Raw genomic sequence first — 21,847 nt, forward strand, 5'->3', positions numbered from 1 at the left:
TCAGTGGGGGCGCCACGCCCTAACCTTTGCCCCCGCCACTAGGGCCATCTAGTAGCTGAGTGACCAGTCACCAGTTTGCTTGTGGCTCTTGGAGGTTTTCTCGGCTGAAACGTGGCCAACCGGCTGTTGCAGCTTTGATTAACATCTGTTTGCAAATTGCGGGGCAATTTATTTTGTTGACACCGTGTGTGATGAGGTGGGGGGGGGGGGGGGGGTAGGTAGGTGGTCTGTTAGTTTAGCTCCCTTGCCCCTTCGATTTCCTTGCCATTTACCAACACAACTAACTGTCAATTTCTCTTTCTTTTGTTGCAGACTGCAGTGCGCCCCCTGTCTCTTTCGCACCCATTTGAAGACCCATGCCAATGGGAAAAGGAGCGGATTTTCAAGTGGACTGAGAACTTTGTGTATTTAAAAACATACAATAAAAAAAGAAAACTGAAAATAAACAAAAGAACAAGAGCTGTTGTGCAACTATGAAAAAGTCAAACAAAATTAAACGAAAAACCGCGAATTCGACAAAACTGCATTTGTGTGTGTGTGAATGAATCGGTAAAATATATACAACAACAATCCCCCCAAAAACCAAAAACATTCGAAAACAAACGCGAAAGAAAAGTTTCTAATATAAAGATTAGGATAATTAACCTATTAACCCAACCAAATGAATTGAGAATTTAAATTCCTTAAAATAAGATATTGTGTGTAATTTTTTTTTTTTTTTTTTTTTTACTTTCTCTATATATTTTGCTAATAAAATGAAATTTTTAATAATTGCAGCCAATGAACAGTTACAATTGTTGAGCCGTTGACGAGTTTGTGTGTTTTGAAAAGAAAAGCGGAAATACAGAACTAAAGTTGATTCTTGCCAAAATACTCAAAACAACACTGCTGCATGCCAATGGCCTTGCAGTGCAGTAGAAAAACGCAGCAGCCGAAGAAGTAGCTGTAAAACGTGGTTTTTTTTGACATACTCGTTCTTTTGTAGTGGCAATAAAACCGAAATCGCAGCAACAACAACGCGGCCACGAGCAGCAACGCCGATAGTTCGAAGCCAGCTCAGCTACTACTAAATTAGTTGAGATAATCAATTTAGAACCAACAACAAGCCAGGGCCAAAGCAAAAAGGGTTAAAAGCCGAACAGGAAAGGAAGGAGCAACGGAAGCAAAGCAGCAGCAGAGGCATCACAGGCGTTACGATGAGCGGTCGTCCAAGAACTTCCTCCTTCGCCGAGGGCAACAAACAGTCGCCGAGTTTGGTGCTGGGCGGCGTCAAAACATGCAGTAAGTATAGTACAGATCCTTAACGAATATCCGAAGGATTCAAATGCGTGGCATAGCCATTCATACAATTTTACAGTCTGAATTACATATGTATGTATGTAACTACGGTGTAGAACTAGCGCTCGTACCGATTGGGAATTATAAGTGCGCATAGTGGCGCAGTGATAATCTAATTCTATTTCGATGTTTTCTTCTTACTTCCTTCGAAGTTAGAAGTTTCGGAGCAAAAAAAAAAAAAAAGCCAAGATGTTTATTTCAGCAAATTAATTTGGCGACCAGTTGCTGTAAAGTGAAATTAAACGTTAATTGAGTTGCTGCTTTATTTGTTAGATTTAGTGTTCTTGAGTAATTGAATTTTATTACTCAGCTGTTTTGGGCACACGGCTGTTTTTAGCCCTCGATACGCGAAAAATGCCATCGTATTATCAGTGCTTACCCCACCCGCCCCTTTTCAACGCTTCTGCTACCACCTGTGTTAAATGTTAAAAGCTTAATTCTTAACAGCGACTGCTTAGCAGAATATTCTCTCTCTCTCTCTCTGTCTCTCCGTTCACTCATTTACTCTGCCGCTCTCTTGTGCTCTTCTTCTTTGCCCCAGTCAATCGATAAATATGTCCAAGTATTCGTATTCGTATTCGCCGTCGCCGCTCTCTCGCCTGCCGCATTTTCGCTGCGCTCGACTTTTGCGCTGGTATGCGTGTCTGCTGTTTTCTGTTTAATTCGCCTTTTTGCTCGGATTCCGCAGCGAAAACGTCAAATTTTTAGTAGCACGAAATTCGTGGCGAGAAGAACGCTGAAATCGAAAAAACGCGCGCCACAAATTAAAGTTAAAAGTGGAAAACAATAAGAGTAAAACCTTTGAATTTGCCGCTGTCAACGCGCTGCCTGCGTCGCTGCCCCCCGCTGCGCTGACGCTGCTGCGAATTTAGTTTCAATCGAGATTCACTCGCTGTGTGTTCGAGTTCTCTGCTCTTCGCTCTTCGCTTCGCCTTTGATACCCGAGTTTGCACTAAATAACGCAGGGAAAAAACGCTGAATAAAACGCGAAAAACAAAAGAAAAACGAAGAGAAAGAAGCAAAAGTAAAGCACCTCGAAAACACCGCAGAAAAGGCGAAAAAAAACGACGAAACTAAGCCAAGAAGGCAAAAACGAAATCAAACGTCACTTTAATTTTGTTCTGTGCCCCTGTGTGTGTGTGTGTGTATTTGTGTGCGCGCGCGCTCGTTTGTGTATGTGTGTCAGTGCCCGTGCGTGTGTGTATCAGTAACTGCTGCGCTGCAGTCGACAGCGCGGCGACTGCGACGCCTTTAGCGCTGCAGAAGTTTTCGACAGCAGAAAACAGAAATAACAAAAGGAAGTGGCTGAGCAAAAGAAGGTCAACAGTTGAAAACCCAAATCAACCCAAAATCAAAAATCCAAAAAACCCACCGACCGACCGACCGCCCAGCCACCCACACTTTCTTCGCTGCTCTCGGCGACCGCGACAGCGGTAGCGGCGTCGACGTCCAGCGCCTTTCGCTTCTCCCGTTCTTCGCATCGCATCGCCTCGCATTTCTTCACTTCACCTCGATTCAACAGCGCTTTTCCGCTCCGCAATCTCATCGAGCATGTTGATCAACCGCGGCTCCCTACTCGAAGGTAAATCCGCGACAACAACAAAAACAGCAGAACGTACATAAGATAAACAACCAGTTGCGGGGAAATATAAAATAAAATTAAGAAAAATCACACACGAAGACGGCGCTTTTCCACCGTGCCCTTTGACCCTAATTGCTTTGGCCATTTCCCAATTGCCCATATTTCTTTTCTGAAGAGAGACAGAAAGAGAGAAAATTAATCGTAACCGATTCAAAACCCAATAGCATCTGGTTTTCGCTGTTAAATGGGTGAACTAAATCGCCATTGTTGGGCTATCAAAGGTGAATCATAATTTACGAATTAATCAAGGTGGAAGCCATCATCGCATCAGCGCTTGGCATTGCAATTTGCAAACGAAATGAAATGAAATGATTGCTCGCTATTCCGAATCCATTTCCACACCGCTTTCCGACCGCAGCTCGGGATGCATTTCCAGCTGTCTCGCGTCACTCCGCACCACCCACCACCCACCAGCCATCCGCTTAATTAATTTCGATTCATAATTCGATTCACAGCAACCGGAGCTTTTTCGTGCACCTGACCCCCAGTTTATGCAGCCTTTTTCGTTTATGCGGTGGCGAGATCGCGAATTTTGGTCCTTGTTCGTATGACGACCACAGTAGTAGCCCCCTGAAGTTTTTGCATCCGCACAAGCACTCCGTTTGATAGCTGACTGTTTTTATTATTCGATTTTCATTCCGATTAGTAACGCACTAACTACGCAGCTGTAGTCGCCGCTCTCCGGCGTAAACAAGATAATGACCTACATAGTGGGTGGGGTGTGGGTGGTGTACCCTGCTGCCAAGCGCCAATGCAACGATCTCTGTTGCTACACGGCTTCTCATAAATATTTCTGCCGTTCCGAAGAAAAAACTGGCATTTTATCTGCCACGTTTTTGCTATTTTTATTTATTTAATTTGTGAATTTGATTTTTCTTTGTATTCGATTGCGCTTGGTGGTGTCCTGCGATCGGCGACCTCCAAATGCGTTTTTCGGTTTATATATTGCGTGCACTTGGCGCTGCTCCAAATCCGCCATCCATAATTTATCAATGTTGTTTATAATTGAAGAAAGGCAAATTAAATTTATCTGTAAATTCGGCTACGAAATTCCTTGCGATCAACCAAAATAATAAACTCAGTCTAGCAAGGGCACAGACCTCATTCATGTGCGTGCAATACTTTAGCTTAGCTATTCTCGTAAGGTGGTTGTCTCAATTTATTGTCAAAATTCTGTTCTGCTTTAAATGCCAAAATTGTGTTCAAAATCTTTCGTCAAATATTCCAATAAATTAACTTCAAGGACGGACGGCCATCACCTTTTAGCCTTATTATCATTAAACAAAGCGCTACTTTCGCAAAACCATCGTTGCTATTTTGACTTGACCACAAGTCACTAGAATCAGTAACCATATCGGCCAACAAGAAGGCAGCTAAACAAGGACCCACTCGCGATGTGAAAGTCAAGAGCACGGCCATCGAGAGCGGCCCCTCCAAGCCCCCGCCGGACAAACATCTGGAGCGCCAGTTTGTCCAGTCGGTGAATAGTTAGTGTCCGGTCGCTTTGTTCAGCTGAAGTTATTGCTAATTATTATTAAGTTCTCGTAACTAATTTTGAATTTTCTTCTTCATTTTCTTTCCAGGTAAGTTGACTATCATATTACCAAACTTCCTATAAACGGGTAAGCAAAAGTCTGTTCTCCCACATTGAAGTCTATATATATATATATATGGTGATAACTGCTAAAAGCAAACTTATAGATTGTAATTGTTTTTAAGTGTTTAATTAGTTTATAAGTAAAAGCTACGTATATGTAAAGCTAGCCTAATTTCGCAGAATTTGTAGCTAGTGTTGCCCAAATGGGTTAAGTTACATGAGTTTATGTTATTTTGTTTACAAATGAAATTTGTGGAAATATGTACCAATACAGGGTTTAAGATTTCGATTGTGGCGAACATTTATGGCTGTGGCCTTGGGACTTGCATACTTTCGGGCGGCGCTCGTAATGAACCGGCTGCATTTTTCGATGCTTTCGCAATTAGCGGTGGTTAAAAGACCTCGCCACCCACATCCCCACCTCCCACATTCCCCACCCACTGAATTTTCCACTCTTTAACTCTTCTGTTTTTGTTTTGTTTTGTTGACTCATCGGCACGCGCGCTCTCATTTCGGCCTCTTTCTTTATCTCTTTCTCGGTTACCTAATTTTTGCATAAGTCGCGTCGCCGACACATGAGAAATTCCGGCGCAGCGTACTAACAAATACGCACACACTCGCACACTCGCACATGCAGCTAGCACACTCACGCACCGCATGCAAATTAGCTGTCCGCTGACTAGAAATTCTTTCGCGAGCGCTCTCTTTCCCGCCCCTTTGCTCTGTGTGCTCGCTCGCTCCCCACACGCCGCACACGCTCCCCCGCTTCCTCCCTCGCCGTTCGCCGTCCATGTGACGATCAATTTTAGCGCACATTGGGGCAAATGTGTGGAGCAAGCTGCCAGCGATGCTCTCTTTCGGGTGAGAAACAACATAAATACTTCTTTCATTTAATTCCATTTCCATTTGAGAAGCGAAGCAAAGCTTTCGGCCCACCGTGCAACGTTCAATGCTCCGGTACAGCTGCGGTCAGTCAGTTAGAAATCAAAGTTATATCAAATGTTCCTTGGAAGAGACCAAAAATGATGTGTCATGCCTTAGTAGAGACAAACTTACCTAGAAAGGTGCCTGTATTTATAAACTGGTGTTGACATTTATTTAAAGTTGTAGAAATATTGATTAGTTAGGTGGTCCTTCCGTTGCGAGCGCTGCTGTGCTGCGGGACGCCGGCGCAGGCGCTGCTGCGCTGCCGGCGACGCTGTCGGCTGATGTGAATGTGATGTAGATGCCCATGCTTCGACTCGCTCACTCGCGTTGAATCCATCGAGCAGGCGCGTCGTTCTCTCCTCTCGTTCCGGCGCGTTCCATTCAGCCATTCCGCGACTCTATTTGCCTGTTGTTTTTGTAGCTTTATCAGCGACAAAAAAAAAAAAAAACGAAACGAAACAAATATAAATATAAATAACAACGGCGAAACAAAAAGTGAAACAAAATCGTGACGCGCCTGATTACTTTATTTTTTGTGTCAACAGTGTGTGCAGTGTAATGTGTCTCCAAAAGAAAAATAAAAATTAGAAACTAGTCGAATTCAATATGCATTGAAATCTAATTAGTTGCCGCATTGTTGTTTTTGCCGCCTGACACCATTAGAAAATCACGAAAAGAGCTATCAACATGGCCTAAAGTGACCAATGAATTGGAGTTTATTTCACGGCGTTGTGAAATATGCTCCAACTTTAACCCAAAAACCCACACACACTCATTGCCAATGTATTAATGTTTTTTTTTATTTTTATTTATACTTGGGGGAGATGTGTATTTTTTTAGTGGGGCGAATGTTCTAGAAAGCTCTTTAAAGTACCTCGATTTGTGTGGGAATCTAACGCTCGTTGTTTGCCCCTTCCTCGCAATAGTTGTTTGTGAATATGTTGCGATGTATACGTATCCACGATTTCAGTGCATCTTCACTACCAAATCCAAGAAGAAGAAACTTAAAATTCATCAATGGAAAAGTTTTTGCAATCCCCCTGTCTCGCTCACTTGCTCTGGCCCCCTCAATCGCCGCTCTCTTTCCGCCGCAAGGCGCACAACAAGTGGCAAACCGAAGCGGCGGCGTCGTCTTCAAACCAGTTTTACTGTAGCGTTGTTGTTGCTGCTTCAGCTTACACTGAAAAAATAACGCAGTCAATAACGCAAATTAGTCCATAGCTTGTTGGTACCATTTCGTTTGTATATTTTATAAGCACATTTTGTAAACAGGAATTAATGGAGAATACGCAACACAAATCTAAGGCACGATTTCTAAAAAAGTTTAAATGATGTGGTGATTAATGTTTGTTTATTTATCACGACACTTAAATTGTTCTCTGTGTAATTCTGCGGCTGCTGCGTCTCCGCGATAATTGGTGCGGAGGTTGCCCCTTCAGCCCTCCCCCCAAACTCCTCCATCTACCATTCCATCTACCGTTCCGCCGATCAGTATTTGCTTTTATGGGCAAAAGTTCTTCAATGAGTGGTCACAGCATTTGTGAAGGGAGGGGGGCGGAGGGGGCTGCGGTACGTGCATGCAATTCCTTATTGGCGACAATGTTGAAATGTGTGCGCCTGTTTGAAGGAAAACACCAGAGATCAAACCAATAGCTTTAAAACTTTGATTGCCTTTTGATTAAAGCCATGTGGAACTTAGTGCCATCACCGTTATTGGGCAGATTCTAATTGGTTTTCCAAGTAAGATGCTGAAAATGCAATTTTTTCTCGTAACGTTAATCGGTGAACAGGGAATCCCCCTCATTGATCTCCCAGCGCAGTGGAGCCAAAGTCCTAAGTTTTTTCAGCATGGATGACAGTGCCTATTAGTGTGACCGCTGGTGTTTGTGGTGGCTTGGGCCAAAAGTGAATTATTCATGTTGTTGCTGCTGTCGCTCTGCCAGTGGAAAATTCCCAAAAAAAATTCGCATGAACTGCGCCGGCTGCTCCTCCGCTCCTCCGCTGCCCCACATGCTTCTCCTTCCACTCGTTCTTCTTCTTCTTTGAGTGCCCCCCAAAGGCAAAAAGTCGGAGTCGAAGTTACTTGGTGTGTTAGTTGTTGTTGCTCTTGCCCACTCATTCGCTTCGGTTTTTTTTTATTTTCTTTTCTTGTCTTTAACATTTTTTCTTTTTATAAAAATAGCACAGACGAAGAAATATTTGCACACACACACACACACCACGCACACACGTGTATTGTAGCATTTGCTAATTTTCTTCGTTTGTTTCGCTTGGCGTTTTTTGTTTGTTGATTCGCCTATTGCCTCCGTCTTCCCTCTCGCTCTCCGCCACTTTTATATTTTCAAAGACAGCAATTTGTATCTTTAGTGCGGGGATCACTTTTCTCTCTTAAACCCGACTTTCTCACGCTCTCTTCCGGCGCTCTTTCGTCTCCTTATCCACCACCCACCCACGCCCTAAATGTGTCAATGGTTCAAGGCGGACGAATGAATAATCAAAGAAGAATTAACTCGGAGCTTTTCACATTAAAAAGCTTCTCAATTGTGGAGCTTTGCTTTCGTCAGACTTTTTTCGGGGGCCAAAACTGCATGACGTGCCGCCAAAATCAATAAACATAGTATTGTTTCGCACTTTGTGTATACATACTATGTACTTTCACACTTGTTCTTCCCATCCAATTTATGCAAGATCATATGCTTAGTTCTTAGTACTGCCAAATCCTTACAAAAAAAAGTCGGGTTTAATGCGGCTGTCACCGCCTCTTATCTTTCATTTCCCTCCAATATGCCTCCCACTTGCAGGCAGTTGACTTTGTTTCACTGGAAGCCACGCGTTGCTTGTCGATTTGATCCTCTTATAAATATTTGCACGTCTCGATTTACATTGTTTGCTTGTTGTTTTTGTATGTATGGCATAATGACGTTTACGATGACGCGCTTGAAACGACTAAAAGTCGGAATTATATGGCTGGCCCCCCGTCGATTTCTCACGCCCATTTTTGGAAGTGAATCGCGGCTTTGGCATTTTTGGTATCCAGAAATGTTGTCGCCACTGCAAATACGAACAAAATATACATAATAACATGCGGAATCTGGCCCATGGCGTCGTAAACCGGTGCAACCTTAATGACAAATTGCAAATGTGAATAGAGTGCGTTTCATAATGCACTTCCGGTCATAAAATATAATAATTCCTAAGGCGAATTAATTGTTTATCAATCAATTGTTTTGATACAACAATTTGTCAATAAAGAAGCACACATGGGCACCAAGAATCTGCTGACGTTGTCGCATTCTTGTTATCGATCAATTAACGTTTTTCACTTCAATTTGCAATAAAGTAATTCTTACGATAATAATGACAGGGCAGGACGGGATGGTACGTATTCGAATCGGTAATATGAGGCAAGGGAAAGGAAGACGGGTAAAAATAAAGTTAACGATATGGCAGTAAACAATGTGGGTTGGACACAAGCAAGCTGTCCAAGAAGCCACTTGATGCGACCGACAACTTGGGTTATAAAACTTCGACAACAGTTTTCACAGCACGCGCTGTTCCATTCCGTTTTATTCCGTTCGAAAATTGCTTTTTCGCTCAATTAATTAACTTATTTTTTATTGCACACAATTCTATTAAATGTGTGTTGTCTGTTGATTGGATTGCTGGGATTGTGTTGGGAGCATACAAATCTATTGGAGAATGTGCCCCCCATCATGCTGGCACTAAAATCAACTTAATAGCTGCACACAGCTTGGGAACATGTTCATTGTGTGGATTTCTTCAGGACTTACTCTTCCTGTATGACGGGAATTAACTCGTCGATATCCACTCGTCGTTTGTTCAGTAACTGTCATCGGGTGGTGGTTTCGATTGAATTGATTGACAGCGAGTGACAAGTTAAAACTAATCTTTAAATTGAGTTCTAAACGAAAATATTGTCAATAACGTGAGGAGGGTGGGGAGGGGGGGTTGCTCGATGCCGCTTGCTTGGCTTTATTGTGCCCGTTTTTGCGGAAACTCGTAGCGCAGCACGAAAAACGCAATTAATTTGTGCGAGAATGTGGAAATGGCGGAAAAGCATTTGCCTTTGTGACGCACCGCTCCTCCTTACATTTTATTTGTGCAGGTGAATGGAATGGAAAAAGGTCTATACTTCTATGACTTAAGTTGTGAGATTACATTATATATATATTATATGGTGTACTTGTATCGCATCGAATGCGCTTTTAACCTTTGCGGTTTAGATTTGGCTTTGGCCATTTGCTGTTCTTTTGTTGGTGGGCTGGCTGTTTGGTTTGCGAGTGGCGAGGCCAGTAAGCCACATTGAAACCAGTTGTGTGGTGTTCGCAACTACGCCGCCCACCAGCCCCTTTACCATCGTTCCCGCCCCCCAATTGGCAAGGCCGATTATCGACCGCTGACCGAAGGCTGCGAAGAAAAAGCAAACAACGAGCCGTTTAGAAAGTTACCAACTGTTTAAGTTGCCTTAATTGATCTGTTGCGTTTATTCCTCGTTTCATTTTGCTGTTTCAGGTTAACGGTCGTGCCTGGCCTTGGCTGCGTTCTATTCCGCTGTGCCAACGCAACGTTTGAAATTTAGCCAGCTAAAAACTGTGCATTTACCCAACTGTAAGGATTTGTATTTGGTTTTTATTGCGCTTAATTTGTTTCGTTGTGGTTATCACCTCCGGGTTTAATTTCACTGTTTCAGGCTAAATCACATTTGGCCTTGACTGTCCGTGATCCATTCCGATTCGTTTCGCCCATTCCACTTAGCACATTGCCTGGCGTCAATTAATTGATCAACAGTAGGAACGTTTTGCATCCAAAAATAGACGCCAAATATTATCACTTGCCTTTTGTCTATTTTTAATGCAAATTGTGTGGGCAGGTAATGGGGAGAAAAGGACGTTTAATCAGCGGCGCGTGGCGTCTAACGAAATTATCGCATGACCAACTAAATCGGCTGCCCCCCCCCCCCTCCCCTCCCCTCCTCAACCACCGATTACACTGAGATTTTTCGCCGCTCGCCAAAACTTTCCAGTCTGCTGCACAACAATGTGAAACGGAACACGAAACGTTCCTCCTCTTCTTGATTCACATATGTGTGCATATATAGACCGACAGACAGACACAAACGTATTTTCTGCGTTTCGTTGCGAATCTTTTGGCGCAATTAGCGTGCACAATTAGCACATCTCTAGTACTCGTAGCGCCGTCCTTTTCCTTCCAGCTCGCTTGCGTGCAAATTTAATTAGCGGCCCATGCTCGACGAGAAAGAGACGGCATGAGATGGGAAGTACTAGATGAATTATTGGATGGAAATTTAATGGCTTCGAGGTGAAGTCTTTTATTCCACGACTCCCAATTATCGATTAAAAAGAGAAAAGAAAGACACACAAATTTTCCACTGGGTCGAGATTTGCAATTAGCACTTCGTTATTTATGCGCCGAATTCATTTTCCGCCTTGCAATTTACCTACGACAAATATAAACATACAGTATTGGGACTAGCACTTAGCGTGAATCCATCAAAAAATCCGCTTATCACTTATCACGTGCTTCCCCAAACGCCCCCGAGTGTCGTCTACGAGTATTTGCGATGTCGTTTGTAACTCGCAGTAAATTTCGACCAGACTTTTGTGGGTCTGGTGGTCCGGTGGCATCTGGTCTGAACCGAATCTGACGCAACTTGACCCAAGTTGCTTGGCATCGATCTTCCAGTGCACTAGCACCTTGGGCGAAAAGTGGGTCTTGCTGTCGCTGTTGGATTTTGTCTGTCTGTGGGGAAATCTTATCGCACGCCATATAGAGTTTTGGGCTCGCCTGCCGTCTGGTGTCATCAAGTCATCAAGTGTCTGCGCCACCTAACAGATACGATGTGTAAAAAACTACTTGAGTGGAATCTTGGTAAAGTTTATTTACTATACCCAGAATAATATTGATTTGGTTTTCTTGCTTTTCTACTCTAGTACTGCGTTCATGCAATGCACTATACTCGCATTTTGTTTCAATTTAAGTTCGCGCTTTTACGAAATCATGAAACCTTACTGCATAAACGTACATAGCGCATGAAGTCGGTGTGTCGGCGAACTTTGTAAGGGGTTATGTGGCTAACTTCTGTGCTTTCGATTTTAAACAATAATGCGGGGAAGCACAATGAAAATGAAACATAACGAGAAACAAGCAACAGAAACAAAAACAAAAACAACACAAAGGCGTTTCATCAAGAAACAGGGGAAGCGGCGAGAAAGAAGCAGAAACTTCAGCATTCGCCTGACGTAAATGCTGCCACGCATTGCGTCATTGTGGGGCTGAAGTGGGAGCGAGAGGGGCTAGACTGTGGGAGTGAGATGGTTGCAACTGCGTGAGAGGGAGAGCAGCTGTCGTTCCTTTTCTCATGAGAGCATTTGTCGGCTTTTTCAGCTCATTAATGATTCGATTTTTCTTTTATATTTTGTGGTTTTGTGTGTGTGTGCCTTTTGTTTTTTTTTTGTTTTGCTGTTGGATGACACATGGTTCACTTATTCAACGAGGGGGGCGGGGGTGTGAGCCAAAAAATAAAAACAAAAAAAAGTGGAGAGATTGTCTATAAATAAACCAACATTTTGGTAAACTTTATGCGGTGCAAGCGCTTTTCTCTGTGATAAACTGTGCGTAATTTTTGTGGGAAAAATGGGAGAAAAATGACGAAAATCTAAATTTCATGGTGACCTGAATTTTTGAGTTCACTATCCTAACGATCGTGCTTATTGAATTGGCTGATGCAATTCATTGATGGCTTGCAAATATTATTATTAAGTTATAAGTTTTTTTTTTTTTTTTTTTTTTGTTATTGTTTTACTTGACTAATAGCTATAAGGGTCTTTAAAAGTCTGGGTTGAAGGCAGTTCGCTGGCTTACTTTTGCATATTTTTTCTTCTTTGTTTTGTTTCTCAGGTTTCTTGGCTCGAGTTTTTGCATTTGGGGGACAACCCAAGTACTTGGAACTCCACATTTAGTCAGCGCTCGTTGAATTTGTCTTGGTTTTTTTCCTTCGGTCGTCTTTGAATGGGTAAAAATGGGCAGTGACTAAGCCAATGTCAATTTAAGTGGCCACTTGAAGTAGTAGAATTGTTTCGACAAAAATCACTGTGTTAAGCAACATAACATAATACATTCAAACACTCTTTCGCTTTATGAGTTGACTCACTGTGTTTTTTGTTTTTTATGCATATTGTGTTTCGTTTTATTTTTACAATCGCAGTCGTCGTGACTTTCCCATAAATTCCAAAAAATAAACAAAAATATTTTGTAATTTCTTATCAATGTGGAAAATGCTTCTTCTCGTCGCTGCCTTGTTTATTTGTTTACATTAAGCAACAACCCAACATTGTTGTTGTTTTGTCATGTAATTATGATAATCAAGTGCAGTAAAAACGAAAACAAAGAACTTGGCAACAAGAAGGGGTTTTTTTTCGAGGGGGTTTTGGGGATTGGCATACGTTCGCATATACATATGTATGGTGTGAGGTTTTTAGAGTGGATTGCCGCTTATCATCGCAAGTTAATCTACTTTCCCAGTTCATATACTCTCGTACACGATCATGTACTCCTATATGTTCTATATGCATACTTAAAAACGACGGGCCATATAGATAGGCGATACATGATCCGAGGTGCTTCAATATAAATAACCCCCAGTCCCATTTCACTCTGTTTCCCGTTCCCAATTAACAGGGAAACGTACTTAGCACAACACACACATGACCAAAGTTCACTTTTGGCTAAGCGTTTTATATTATTTTTGATTAATTAGGCAATTTGCCTGAAGCGTTGTTGTTGCTACTTTTTATTTGCTGATAAGATTGGGCCATGAATTGCGACATGCACGTGTGGTTTTGGCATAAGTCGAGTTCCTCCTGCTTCCGCCCGCCCACCAGAACAGAAGCAAAGCCACTCCAGAATCGGTGCTTTGGTTTGGCGACAACTTGACATTCAGGCCAGCCACCCACCATCCCACCTGGTTGGTCTTTGGTTTTGTTGGTTCGTATCGTATTGAGTGCACGACTAAGGACCGAAAGTGAATTTCAAGTAGAAGGGAGTGGGTTTTTAAGTGGATGAGTGACACGAATAGCGTTATTATTTGATTGGTCATAGTTTCATGGAGTGGAGTGGCTCTCTGAAACTGTTTGGTAGTCTAGCAACATAATATGGGCTCCTCATTTTTTTAGAGCTTATATCTACTATATAGCTTTTCTGGAATGGAATCGAATACTAGAATTGTTAGCTCTTGTTTGCATCAGGGTTCTTTGTGAGTAGTGCTCTCTTTATATTTCCTCGCCTTGAGTTCAATTTATTTTTTTTTTTTTGTTTCCATTGTTTGGCCGTTATCTCTTGCTGCAATTATTGATTTTCAGCTGAAATTACTAATCAATTGATAATGGATTGCTCTTAATGTATATATTTAAAGTCATCGTTTCGAAGTCAGAGCGAAAAACTTTGTTCTCCAAGTTTCCTCGTTTCCATTTTATCACTTTGTTGTCATATAAGTGGGTTAAACAATTATCATATAATTGCCGTTCTAATGATACGAGCAAACGCATACGCCGATGCCTAATCAACAAATATTGATTGTTTTCATTATACATGCATTCCGTTTACATAGAAGGATTTCTGAATATATATAAAATATATATATTTACATGTGTTCTAGACGACGAGAATCAAGGTATTATTATTACCACAAATTATCGCATTTTGAGAAGCCAGTTTGGACGTTGAGCTTGTTGTTTCGGTTTTTACCAGTTTTTGGTTGTTCTTGCTGCCATTTGGGACTATAAAGGTGTGGGTGGTGGTGGTAATTGGTGATTGGGTGGCGGTTGCCACCAGGGTTGGGCATTCACTAATCGCGTGTTGGCTTTGGCACCACCTAACCACCATCTACCTCCCCTCACATTTCTCCCATCACCTTTCCTTTGTGTTGTTCGCTTCCTTTTCCTTTAGTTTTCCAGAGCTGCTGGCTCGTGTTTTTGCCATTGGCTCTCTTTACCATTTTGACGGCATTGTGTTGGTGGCTTTGTGCCCTGTAACTTTCCTTTTGTGTTAAATGTCCCATTGTCTTTTGTTTGTCGAGTTCCCTGGCAAGAGGCAACTACGCGTTGCAATATCAATTATTAAAGGCTTTTTTCTAGAAGAATTTGTACAGATATGGTATACGAAAAATGTAATAAGGTAGAGAATCTTCTTTGTTTCAATCTATTTCTGCTTTTAACCAGTTTACGTTTGTTTATCGTTATCGCTGTAATCGGCATTCGCCACCATTGCTATCGAAGTCATATGCCTTTAAGATGTTAATCGACGTCGGTGTGATGCGATGTGCTGCAGTCTGTCATGGGTTAATTGTCTGGTCAGCTCTAATTATTGATTGCCGACTCCCGGTCATTAGCAGCTGGCGAAGGAAGTCAACGATAGCGATAGCGATAGCCATGCACAAGCTTTTTCGGTTTCTTCTTTTTCGTTATACATACATATGTATGTACATAGTAGAATATGATGTATGTATGTATGAATATGTTTGATATTTTTATTTACCACCCCCTGCGTAGGGTGGGCTTTTGTGTATCACCACACCAGGGCCTCCCACTTTTGGTTGCTTCTTCTGTTGTTGACTGGTTGGTATTCTCAAGTCTTTGGCAAATATGTAGATGCGCAAAATTTCCTGTGGCGCTTTACTCTTCAATTCGTCTCATTTAATGATTCTTCACCTATTTCTTTCCCAAATGAAATGCAAATGTTTAGCTGTTTGCTATTTTCTTTTGCACATTTCATCTACTGTTCTATTTTATGCTGTTCTATGCGCTCGTTGTTGTTGTACTTTCACTTTCGCGCGGTTGATGAGGTGGCCAACAGATGGTGCTGGCGTGCAAGCAACAGGCGTTGATGGAACTGTGGAATCGGAACGCATTCGATGTATTTTTGGGTCTCCTTTATTCCTTTTGCTAATTATTTGCTGCTTATTTATATTTCACTTTCGATTTCGAATGCCGCGCCGCGTCTACAGTATATTTTTAGTTTCGATTCAGTTCGATAGCCTAGACCTCAAAAAGGGGCACGGTACGAATGGCAAATGGTAAAAAATATTTTGCTTTTTGACATTTTTCCTGCATTCGGAATCAATATATTCCCCAGCCGGTATAAATAGCCTGTTAAAGCATGTCTTGAGGCAATTACCGCTGTTAATAATACCAACCACGGTAAATGTCAGAGCGCATTATCGACATGCAAGTTCAAGACCAAGTAAACAAGAACCACAGCCGCTTGGCTCACAGGTTACCCCCCCCCCCCCCCCCCTCACAAGACCACCCCAAGACGACCAGCAAAGGCTTTCTCTGTGGAAACCCCACTACTTAAGCCCGACCCAACTCATTTGGTATTTAAATGGAAGTTGACTCAAAACTGGAACCCACCGGCACGTGGGTAATATCGATTGAAATGGAAAATAAACAGTATTGTCCTGTTTTGTGACACATTTCAAAATTTTCCGTTTCCTGCCGCTACAGATGTGATACTCAGAAGCAGTTGTAATTTGAGGCACTGCACACGAAAGTATATTTTAATGCATTTTAATATCACTTTCATAAAAACTAAGCTGCATGCGTATAGCGGAAACTTGTTTTTCTTACTTACGTAACTTAATTCCCAGGTGTTCATTAGAGAAACAACCAATTTGTAGATATTTATTACAATGAATTATTTCTAGAGTGAATGTCCCGAACTAGTACGGCCTAATAAGTCACCTTCTGCTCAAGCCAACAAGAGCCCATTCGATGGTGTATACAGCAAGTAATAACTTGTAGGCATTATATATTTAAGGATTGGGGCTCTGCGTCTCTTTTCTAAGCTCCAATGTCAAGTCAATAAACATTAAACCAAATGACGCAGTGGCGAATGGAATTGGTTGCTGTTAGTAGGGGTTGCTTGTAGGCGAAAGTGCAAGAGGTGAATGGGCTTACCAATGGAAAGTTCGTGAACATGGAACCGATTGATATAAATTATATGATATTTAACAAAGTAAGCATTATTATTGTACAAAAAGAAAAGTATTTAAAAGTTGATGCCCGAGGTCCGAGTGGCGACATGTACATTGAACACCCTGTACGAACTACATATCACCCTGTAGGTAGCTTTTCTTCAACCCCCAACTAGCAGGGTTTCGTATTTCTGTTTCTTTATTATTATTTTCCCGTTTCTTGTTGTTTTTGTGCCATGGCATGACCTAACCAACTAAGCCAACAAACTGACCCAAGCGCACCCTTCACAGCTACCCCCGTCTCGTCCCGTTGTTGGACACTTGTCATCGTCTGCAAAACCGCTTTCAACCTGAAACCAACAACCCACCGTACGCCGTTTAGGGGAATTTGTACCTACAGGCGGAGACTCGTGCAATAATTGTGTTGCCTCGTTGATGGGGTTTGTCTTTGGTCTATTGCGCACTATTGGTGTTGACCATTGTTGGTTTTTTTTTGTTAATGTTTACCTTCTACACGTTTGCCGTAGTTCCTTGTGTAGTAGTTTTCTTGGATAACTACTCAATCTTATTTAAATAAATAAGACTTGCGGACTATCCCCTTATTCGCAGTAATGCGGCGATGATGTTCCTTAACCATTTAGGATCGATATCTATAGATAGAATCTAGATGGTACGATACCAATTGGTATATAGGAAGGATATATGTCCTTCTATAATTTCCGTTTTTGATATTGTTAGTTGCAGTGCTATTTTTTTTTTCTTTTGCACATCTTTCCAGATGCCGTTAAGCTGTTGCTTAATTTATAATTCATTCCTGTTTGATTTAACACCTCCGCACTTTAGGTCTCTTGATAAATATGTATGTGCAGTTGTAAATTAATGGGGCCGGCAACAAAAAGATTTCCTACCCGCCCCACCCATAGGCGGCATGCATAAGTAAATAAAAAAAGCCTGTTGTTTTATTGTTGTTTCTTTTTTTGGCTTTTAGTGTAGTATTTTTAATGCTGATAAATGGCAGTTTAAAGTAGTGATAAGATTAAGGTTTTTACGGCAAGAGGAATAAAGGAAGAAGAAGATACCAGGAGCTTATCACAAATCTGTTTGTTCCAGAATTGCATCTGTGTTCCATTCCATTGTGTTCCGGTCTCTGCAGGTGTTTCGCTGCCAAAGCCTTTACACACATTTGACCGAGGAAAGTTTGCTCGCCATCTCGCTCTGAATCCGTGCCCCTCTCATTGTTCTCTGCTCTCCCTTTCTCTTTCTGTCACTGCGTTGTGTTCCATTACCACACGTTCCTCCGTCCATCACATATACATATGAACATATGTGTGGTTGGCGTGCGTCAGCGATAATAATTTGGAATTTGAGTTGTCGTTTTCGCTCTGTTTCGCTCTTTCTCTCTGCGTTTCTGTTTCTCGGTTTCGTTTGAGCTTCTCGAGTTCTCAGTTCATTCGCGACCTTAAAGGCGGCCGCACATGTTGCACGCTGAGAAAAACGTACACCAGACCAGACCAGAACACAAATAAATAACCCAAATAGACAGTAAAATATTGAAAATCACAAAGATCTCCGCATTTCTGTTATTTTTATTTTTTTTTCGTTTTTGTTTCGTGAGAGTGTGTTTAAATTCGAATGCTTTTTGTTGTTTGGCTTTTCTCTATGGTTTTTACGGTCTTAACAAACCGCAGTGCTGGTCTAAATTTAGCCAGAAAGTCAAAATAGAACAAATTGGTGTTTGAAAATGCAGCAAAAACAGCAACAATTCGTTTAACAAATCGAAAACAACCACTAATTTGTTTACTTGATTTGAATAATATTAGGCAATGTGACTGTGAAGCGCCAATACTAAACAAAATAAAAAACAAAAGTAATCGAATCGAAACTAAACTAAAATCAAAAGAAGTGATTTAAAATATACCCAAAACAGAAAAACTGTGCCGCTTTAGACGCTTTATCAATTTCAAAGAACCGAAAAGGAAATACTCTAACGCCTAGAGTATTTAACAGACCATTAAAAACCTGATGGCAACAACAACAACTACGCAGGCAGCAGGAGCTGCACCAGCTCTCAATTTATTGCCCGCCAGCAATAACAATATAAATAATACACTGATCAACAACAACAATAATAATAATAATACTAGTAACAGTAATAATAATAATAACAACGTTATAAGCCAGCCGATTAAAATACCGCTAACCGAGCGCTTCTCATCGCAAACATCGACGGGCTCGGCGGATAGCGGTGTAATTGTTTCCAGTGCATCGCAGCAGCAACTGCAGTTGCCACCACCACGCAGTAGCAGTGGATCGCTGAGTCTGCCACAAGCGCCACCTGGCGGCAAGTGGCGGCAGAAGCAGCAGCGCCAACAGTTGCTGCTCAGCCAGGACAGCGGCATCGAAAATGGTGTCACCACTCGTCCATCGAAAGCCAAGGACAACCAGGGTGCGGGAAAAGCCAGTCACAATGCCACAAGCTCGAAGGAGAGCGGCGCGCAGTCGAACAGCAGCAGCGAGAGCCTGGGCAGCAATTGCTCCGAGGCCCAGGAGCAGCAGAGAGTAAGAGCCTCCTCCGCTCTGGAGCTCAGCAGCGTGGACACTCCCGTGATCGTCGGCGGTGTGGTCAGTGGAGGCAACAGCATCTTGCGCAGCCGCATTAAGTACAAGAGTACGAACAGCACCGGAACCCAGGGATTCGATGTGGAGGATCGCATCGATGAGGTGGATATCTGTGATGATGATGATGTCGACTGCGATGATCGCGGATCGGAGATCGAGGAGGAGGAGGAGGAGGAGGAGGACGACGGCGTCAATGTGGACGACGATGTCGAGGAGGCCGACAACCAGTCGGACAATCAGTCGGGTATTATAATAAACCTCAAGAGCCAAACCGAACAAGAGGAGGAGGTCGATGAGGTGGATGCCAAGCCGAAGAACCGACTTTTGCCACCGGATCAGGCGGAACTCACAGTGGCGGCGGCCATGGCACGTCGACGCGATGCCAAGAGCCTGGCCACCGACGGTCACATATATTTCCCACTGCTCAAGATCAGCGAGGATCCGCACATTGATTCGAAGCTGATCAATCGCAAGGATGGCCTCCAGGACACCATGTATTATTTGGACGAATTCGGCAGTCCAAAGTTGCGAGAGAAGTTCGCCCGCAAGCAGAAGCAGCTGCTCGCCAAGCAGCAGAAGCAGTTGATGAAACGTGAAAGGAGGAGCGAGGAGCAGCGCAAGAAGCGAAACACCACCGTGGCATCCAACTTGGCGGCCAGCGGAGCGGTGGTGGACGACACCAAAGATGATTACAAACAACAACCACACTGTGATACTAGCTCTAGGAGCAAAAATAACTCGGTACCCAATCCACCCAGCAGCCATCTCCATCAGAACCACAATCATCTCGTTGTGGATGTGCAAGAGGATGTGGATGATGTGAATGTGGTTGCCACCAGCGACGTGGACAGTGGTGTCGTCAAGATGCGCCGCCATAGCCACGATAACCACTACGACCGAATTCCCCGGAGCAATGCTGCCACCATTACCACCCGCCCTCAAATCGACCAACAGTCGTCGCACCACCAGAACACCGAGGATGTGGAGCAAGGAGCTGAGCCCCAAATCGATGGCGAAGCGGATCTGGATGCGGATGCGGATGCGGACAGCGATGGGAGTGGCGAGAACGTTAAGACTGCCAAATTGGCCAGAACACAGTCCTGCGTCAGTTGGACCAAAGTGGTGCAAAAGTTCAAGAATATATTAGGTAAAATCTATGCCCTAAGCTTAATCTGTGACTTAAACATAAGCGGAAGTTATGTATAGGATAGTAATTAGTACGGACTATATAGTATATAGACTTCAAAGCCGCAGACTTTGCCCCATCATATAGATTTTCCACAATGGCCAGTGCACTGGGCTTTTTCAGCAAATAGCAGAATGAATATCTCTTATCAATTGTTTTTAAACTGTGCTTTTCTAATATCTTTCATTTCCTTTCTTCTATTTGTAGGTAAGTGTCAATTGAATGGAAACACAAATTCCTCATAACTCCCGAGGGTTATCGTATCGGGTGAGATTGTTCTATGTACACACACACACACACATATATATATATATATATATATATATATATATACACGCATAGATAAGTATTCTTTATGGGTGCGGAAAATTTTCGGAGATTTAATGTAAAGTGATAAAGGTCTGGCTGCTCTCTGCTTCTTCTTCTATTCTTAGTCTTAGTGAATTAGTCAGCGAATGAAATGTTATGCATAATGCAAAATGGTTTTATGAAACGTACTTTGTTGCATATTTTCTATCTTGTTGAAGTTGGGTCAATAACCCAGTAGCAACAAGTGAATTTTTCCGATAGCTTTGTCTTCAGCCTTCTCCGCGCTGAGATAAACGTGGGTGGGATATATATGCCTGGATAATATATATGATCTTATTCTCCCTTTTATTGTCATATGTAAAATGTAAAATTTGATCTTGGCTTTATTGTGGAGCGCAGTCTCGACGGCTGGAACACGATAAGGCAAAGCGGAATATTCTCGCTCGTCTCTACAACAGGCCATTTAACTGTTGTTGCATTTGTCGCTGATAAGAAAATCCGACAATGGTTAGAGGCAGGGAGGGGGGGGGGGGTAGCAGCGGCGCGGCAGGAGCAGGGCAACAGCACTGACTTACGCCAGCTGATGTTGATTTCTTCGCCAACTCATCTACATAGTACACTTTATGACTGGCAAACTTTGGATTAAGTGTGTGTATAGGTTATAATTATAATACGCTGCTGTTCTCAACGATAGTAGAAATAAGTGCGCACAAAATGACCGACGAGTTTTTGGACTGGCTTATGGATAATATAACATTTCCGACGAGCCACCGCATCCATCGGGATCCAGTTACCCAGCTGCCCACCAGTGTCATACGATGGGGTAGTACTTGCAGTCGATTGTTTTTAAAGATTCCACTAGGTGTCCGTTTTAGATATACGATAAACTGGTGGCTGTCAGTTGCATCAGTTCGGAATCTTGGCCCCGTGAGCTTAGCGAACGAAGCGTTAACGCCGCGGTGCGAAAAGTGGCAAGTGGCTAGTGGCTAGTGGCACATTCCCCTTGCTGCTGACTGCTACGATTACAGCGTATGGAAGGCACTGTGTCACAGCGTGCTTGTCACCTCGGTATCATCATCATATCATCATCAGCCCAAAGCAGTTCCCATCCGGCGAGTCGTAGTGGTGATTTGCAGCTTTCGCAGATGCTGACTGATAGCAGGAAGGTTGGCGAACTATATATATATATATATGTTGTAGAACTTGCCTAGCTTACTT

The 21,847-nt window shown here is 42.7% G+C and overlaps 1 protein-coding gene across 17 annotated transcripts in view; it reads left to right on the top strand.

The window, feature by feature from the left end:
• sgg (shaggy) overlaps nucleotides 1-21,847 on the top strand; it is a 45,602-nt gene that overhangs the window by 6,861 nt on the left and 16,894 nt on the right. For 6 of the 17 annotated variants that reach the window (NM_057366.5, NM_166948.4, NM_206614.3 and 3 more), the window contains one exon: nucleotides 778-1,281. In NM_057366.5, the coding sequence (NP_476714.1) occupies nucleotides 1,197-1,281 (85 nt within the window). In that variant the 5' untranslated portion in view covers nucleotides 778-1,196. Of the gene's footprint in view, nucleotides 1-312; nucleotides 550-777; nucleotides 1,282-1,941; nucleotides 2,921-4,160; nucleotides 4,468-4,563; nucleotides 4,607-5,824; nucleotides 6,060-8,923; nucleotides 8,928-17,953; nucleotides 20,282-21,847 lie in introns of those variants that run through there. The other 11 variants (NM_001169178.1, NM_206613.3, NM_001169179.1 and 8 more) reach the window with 11 other exon arrangements.

This window comes from Drosophila melanogaster, chromosome X (genome assembly GCF_000001215.4).
Source record: "Drosophila melanogaster chromosome X".
Classification (NCBI taxonomy): Eukaryota; Metazoa; Arthropoda; class Insecta; order Diptera; family Drosophilidae; genus Drosophila; species Drosophila melanogaster.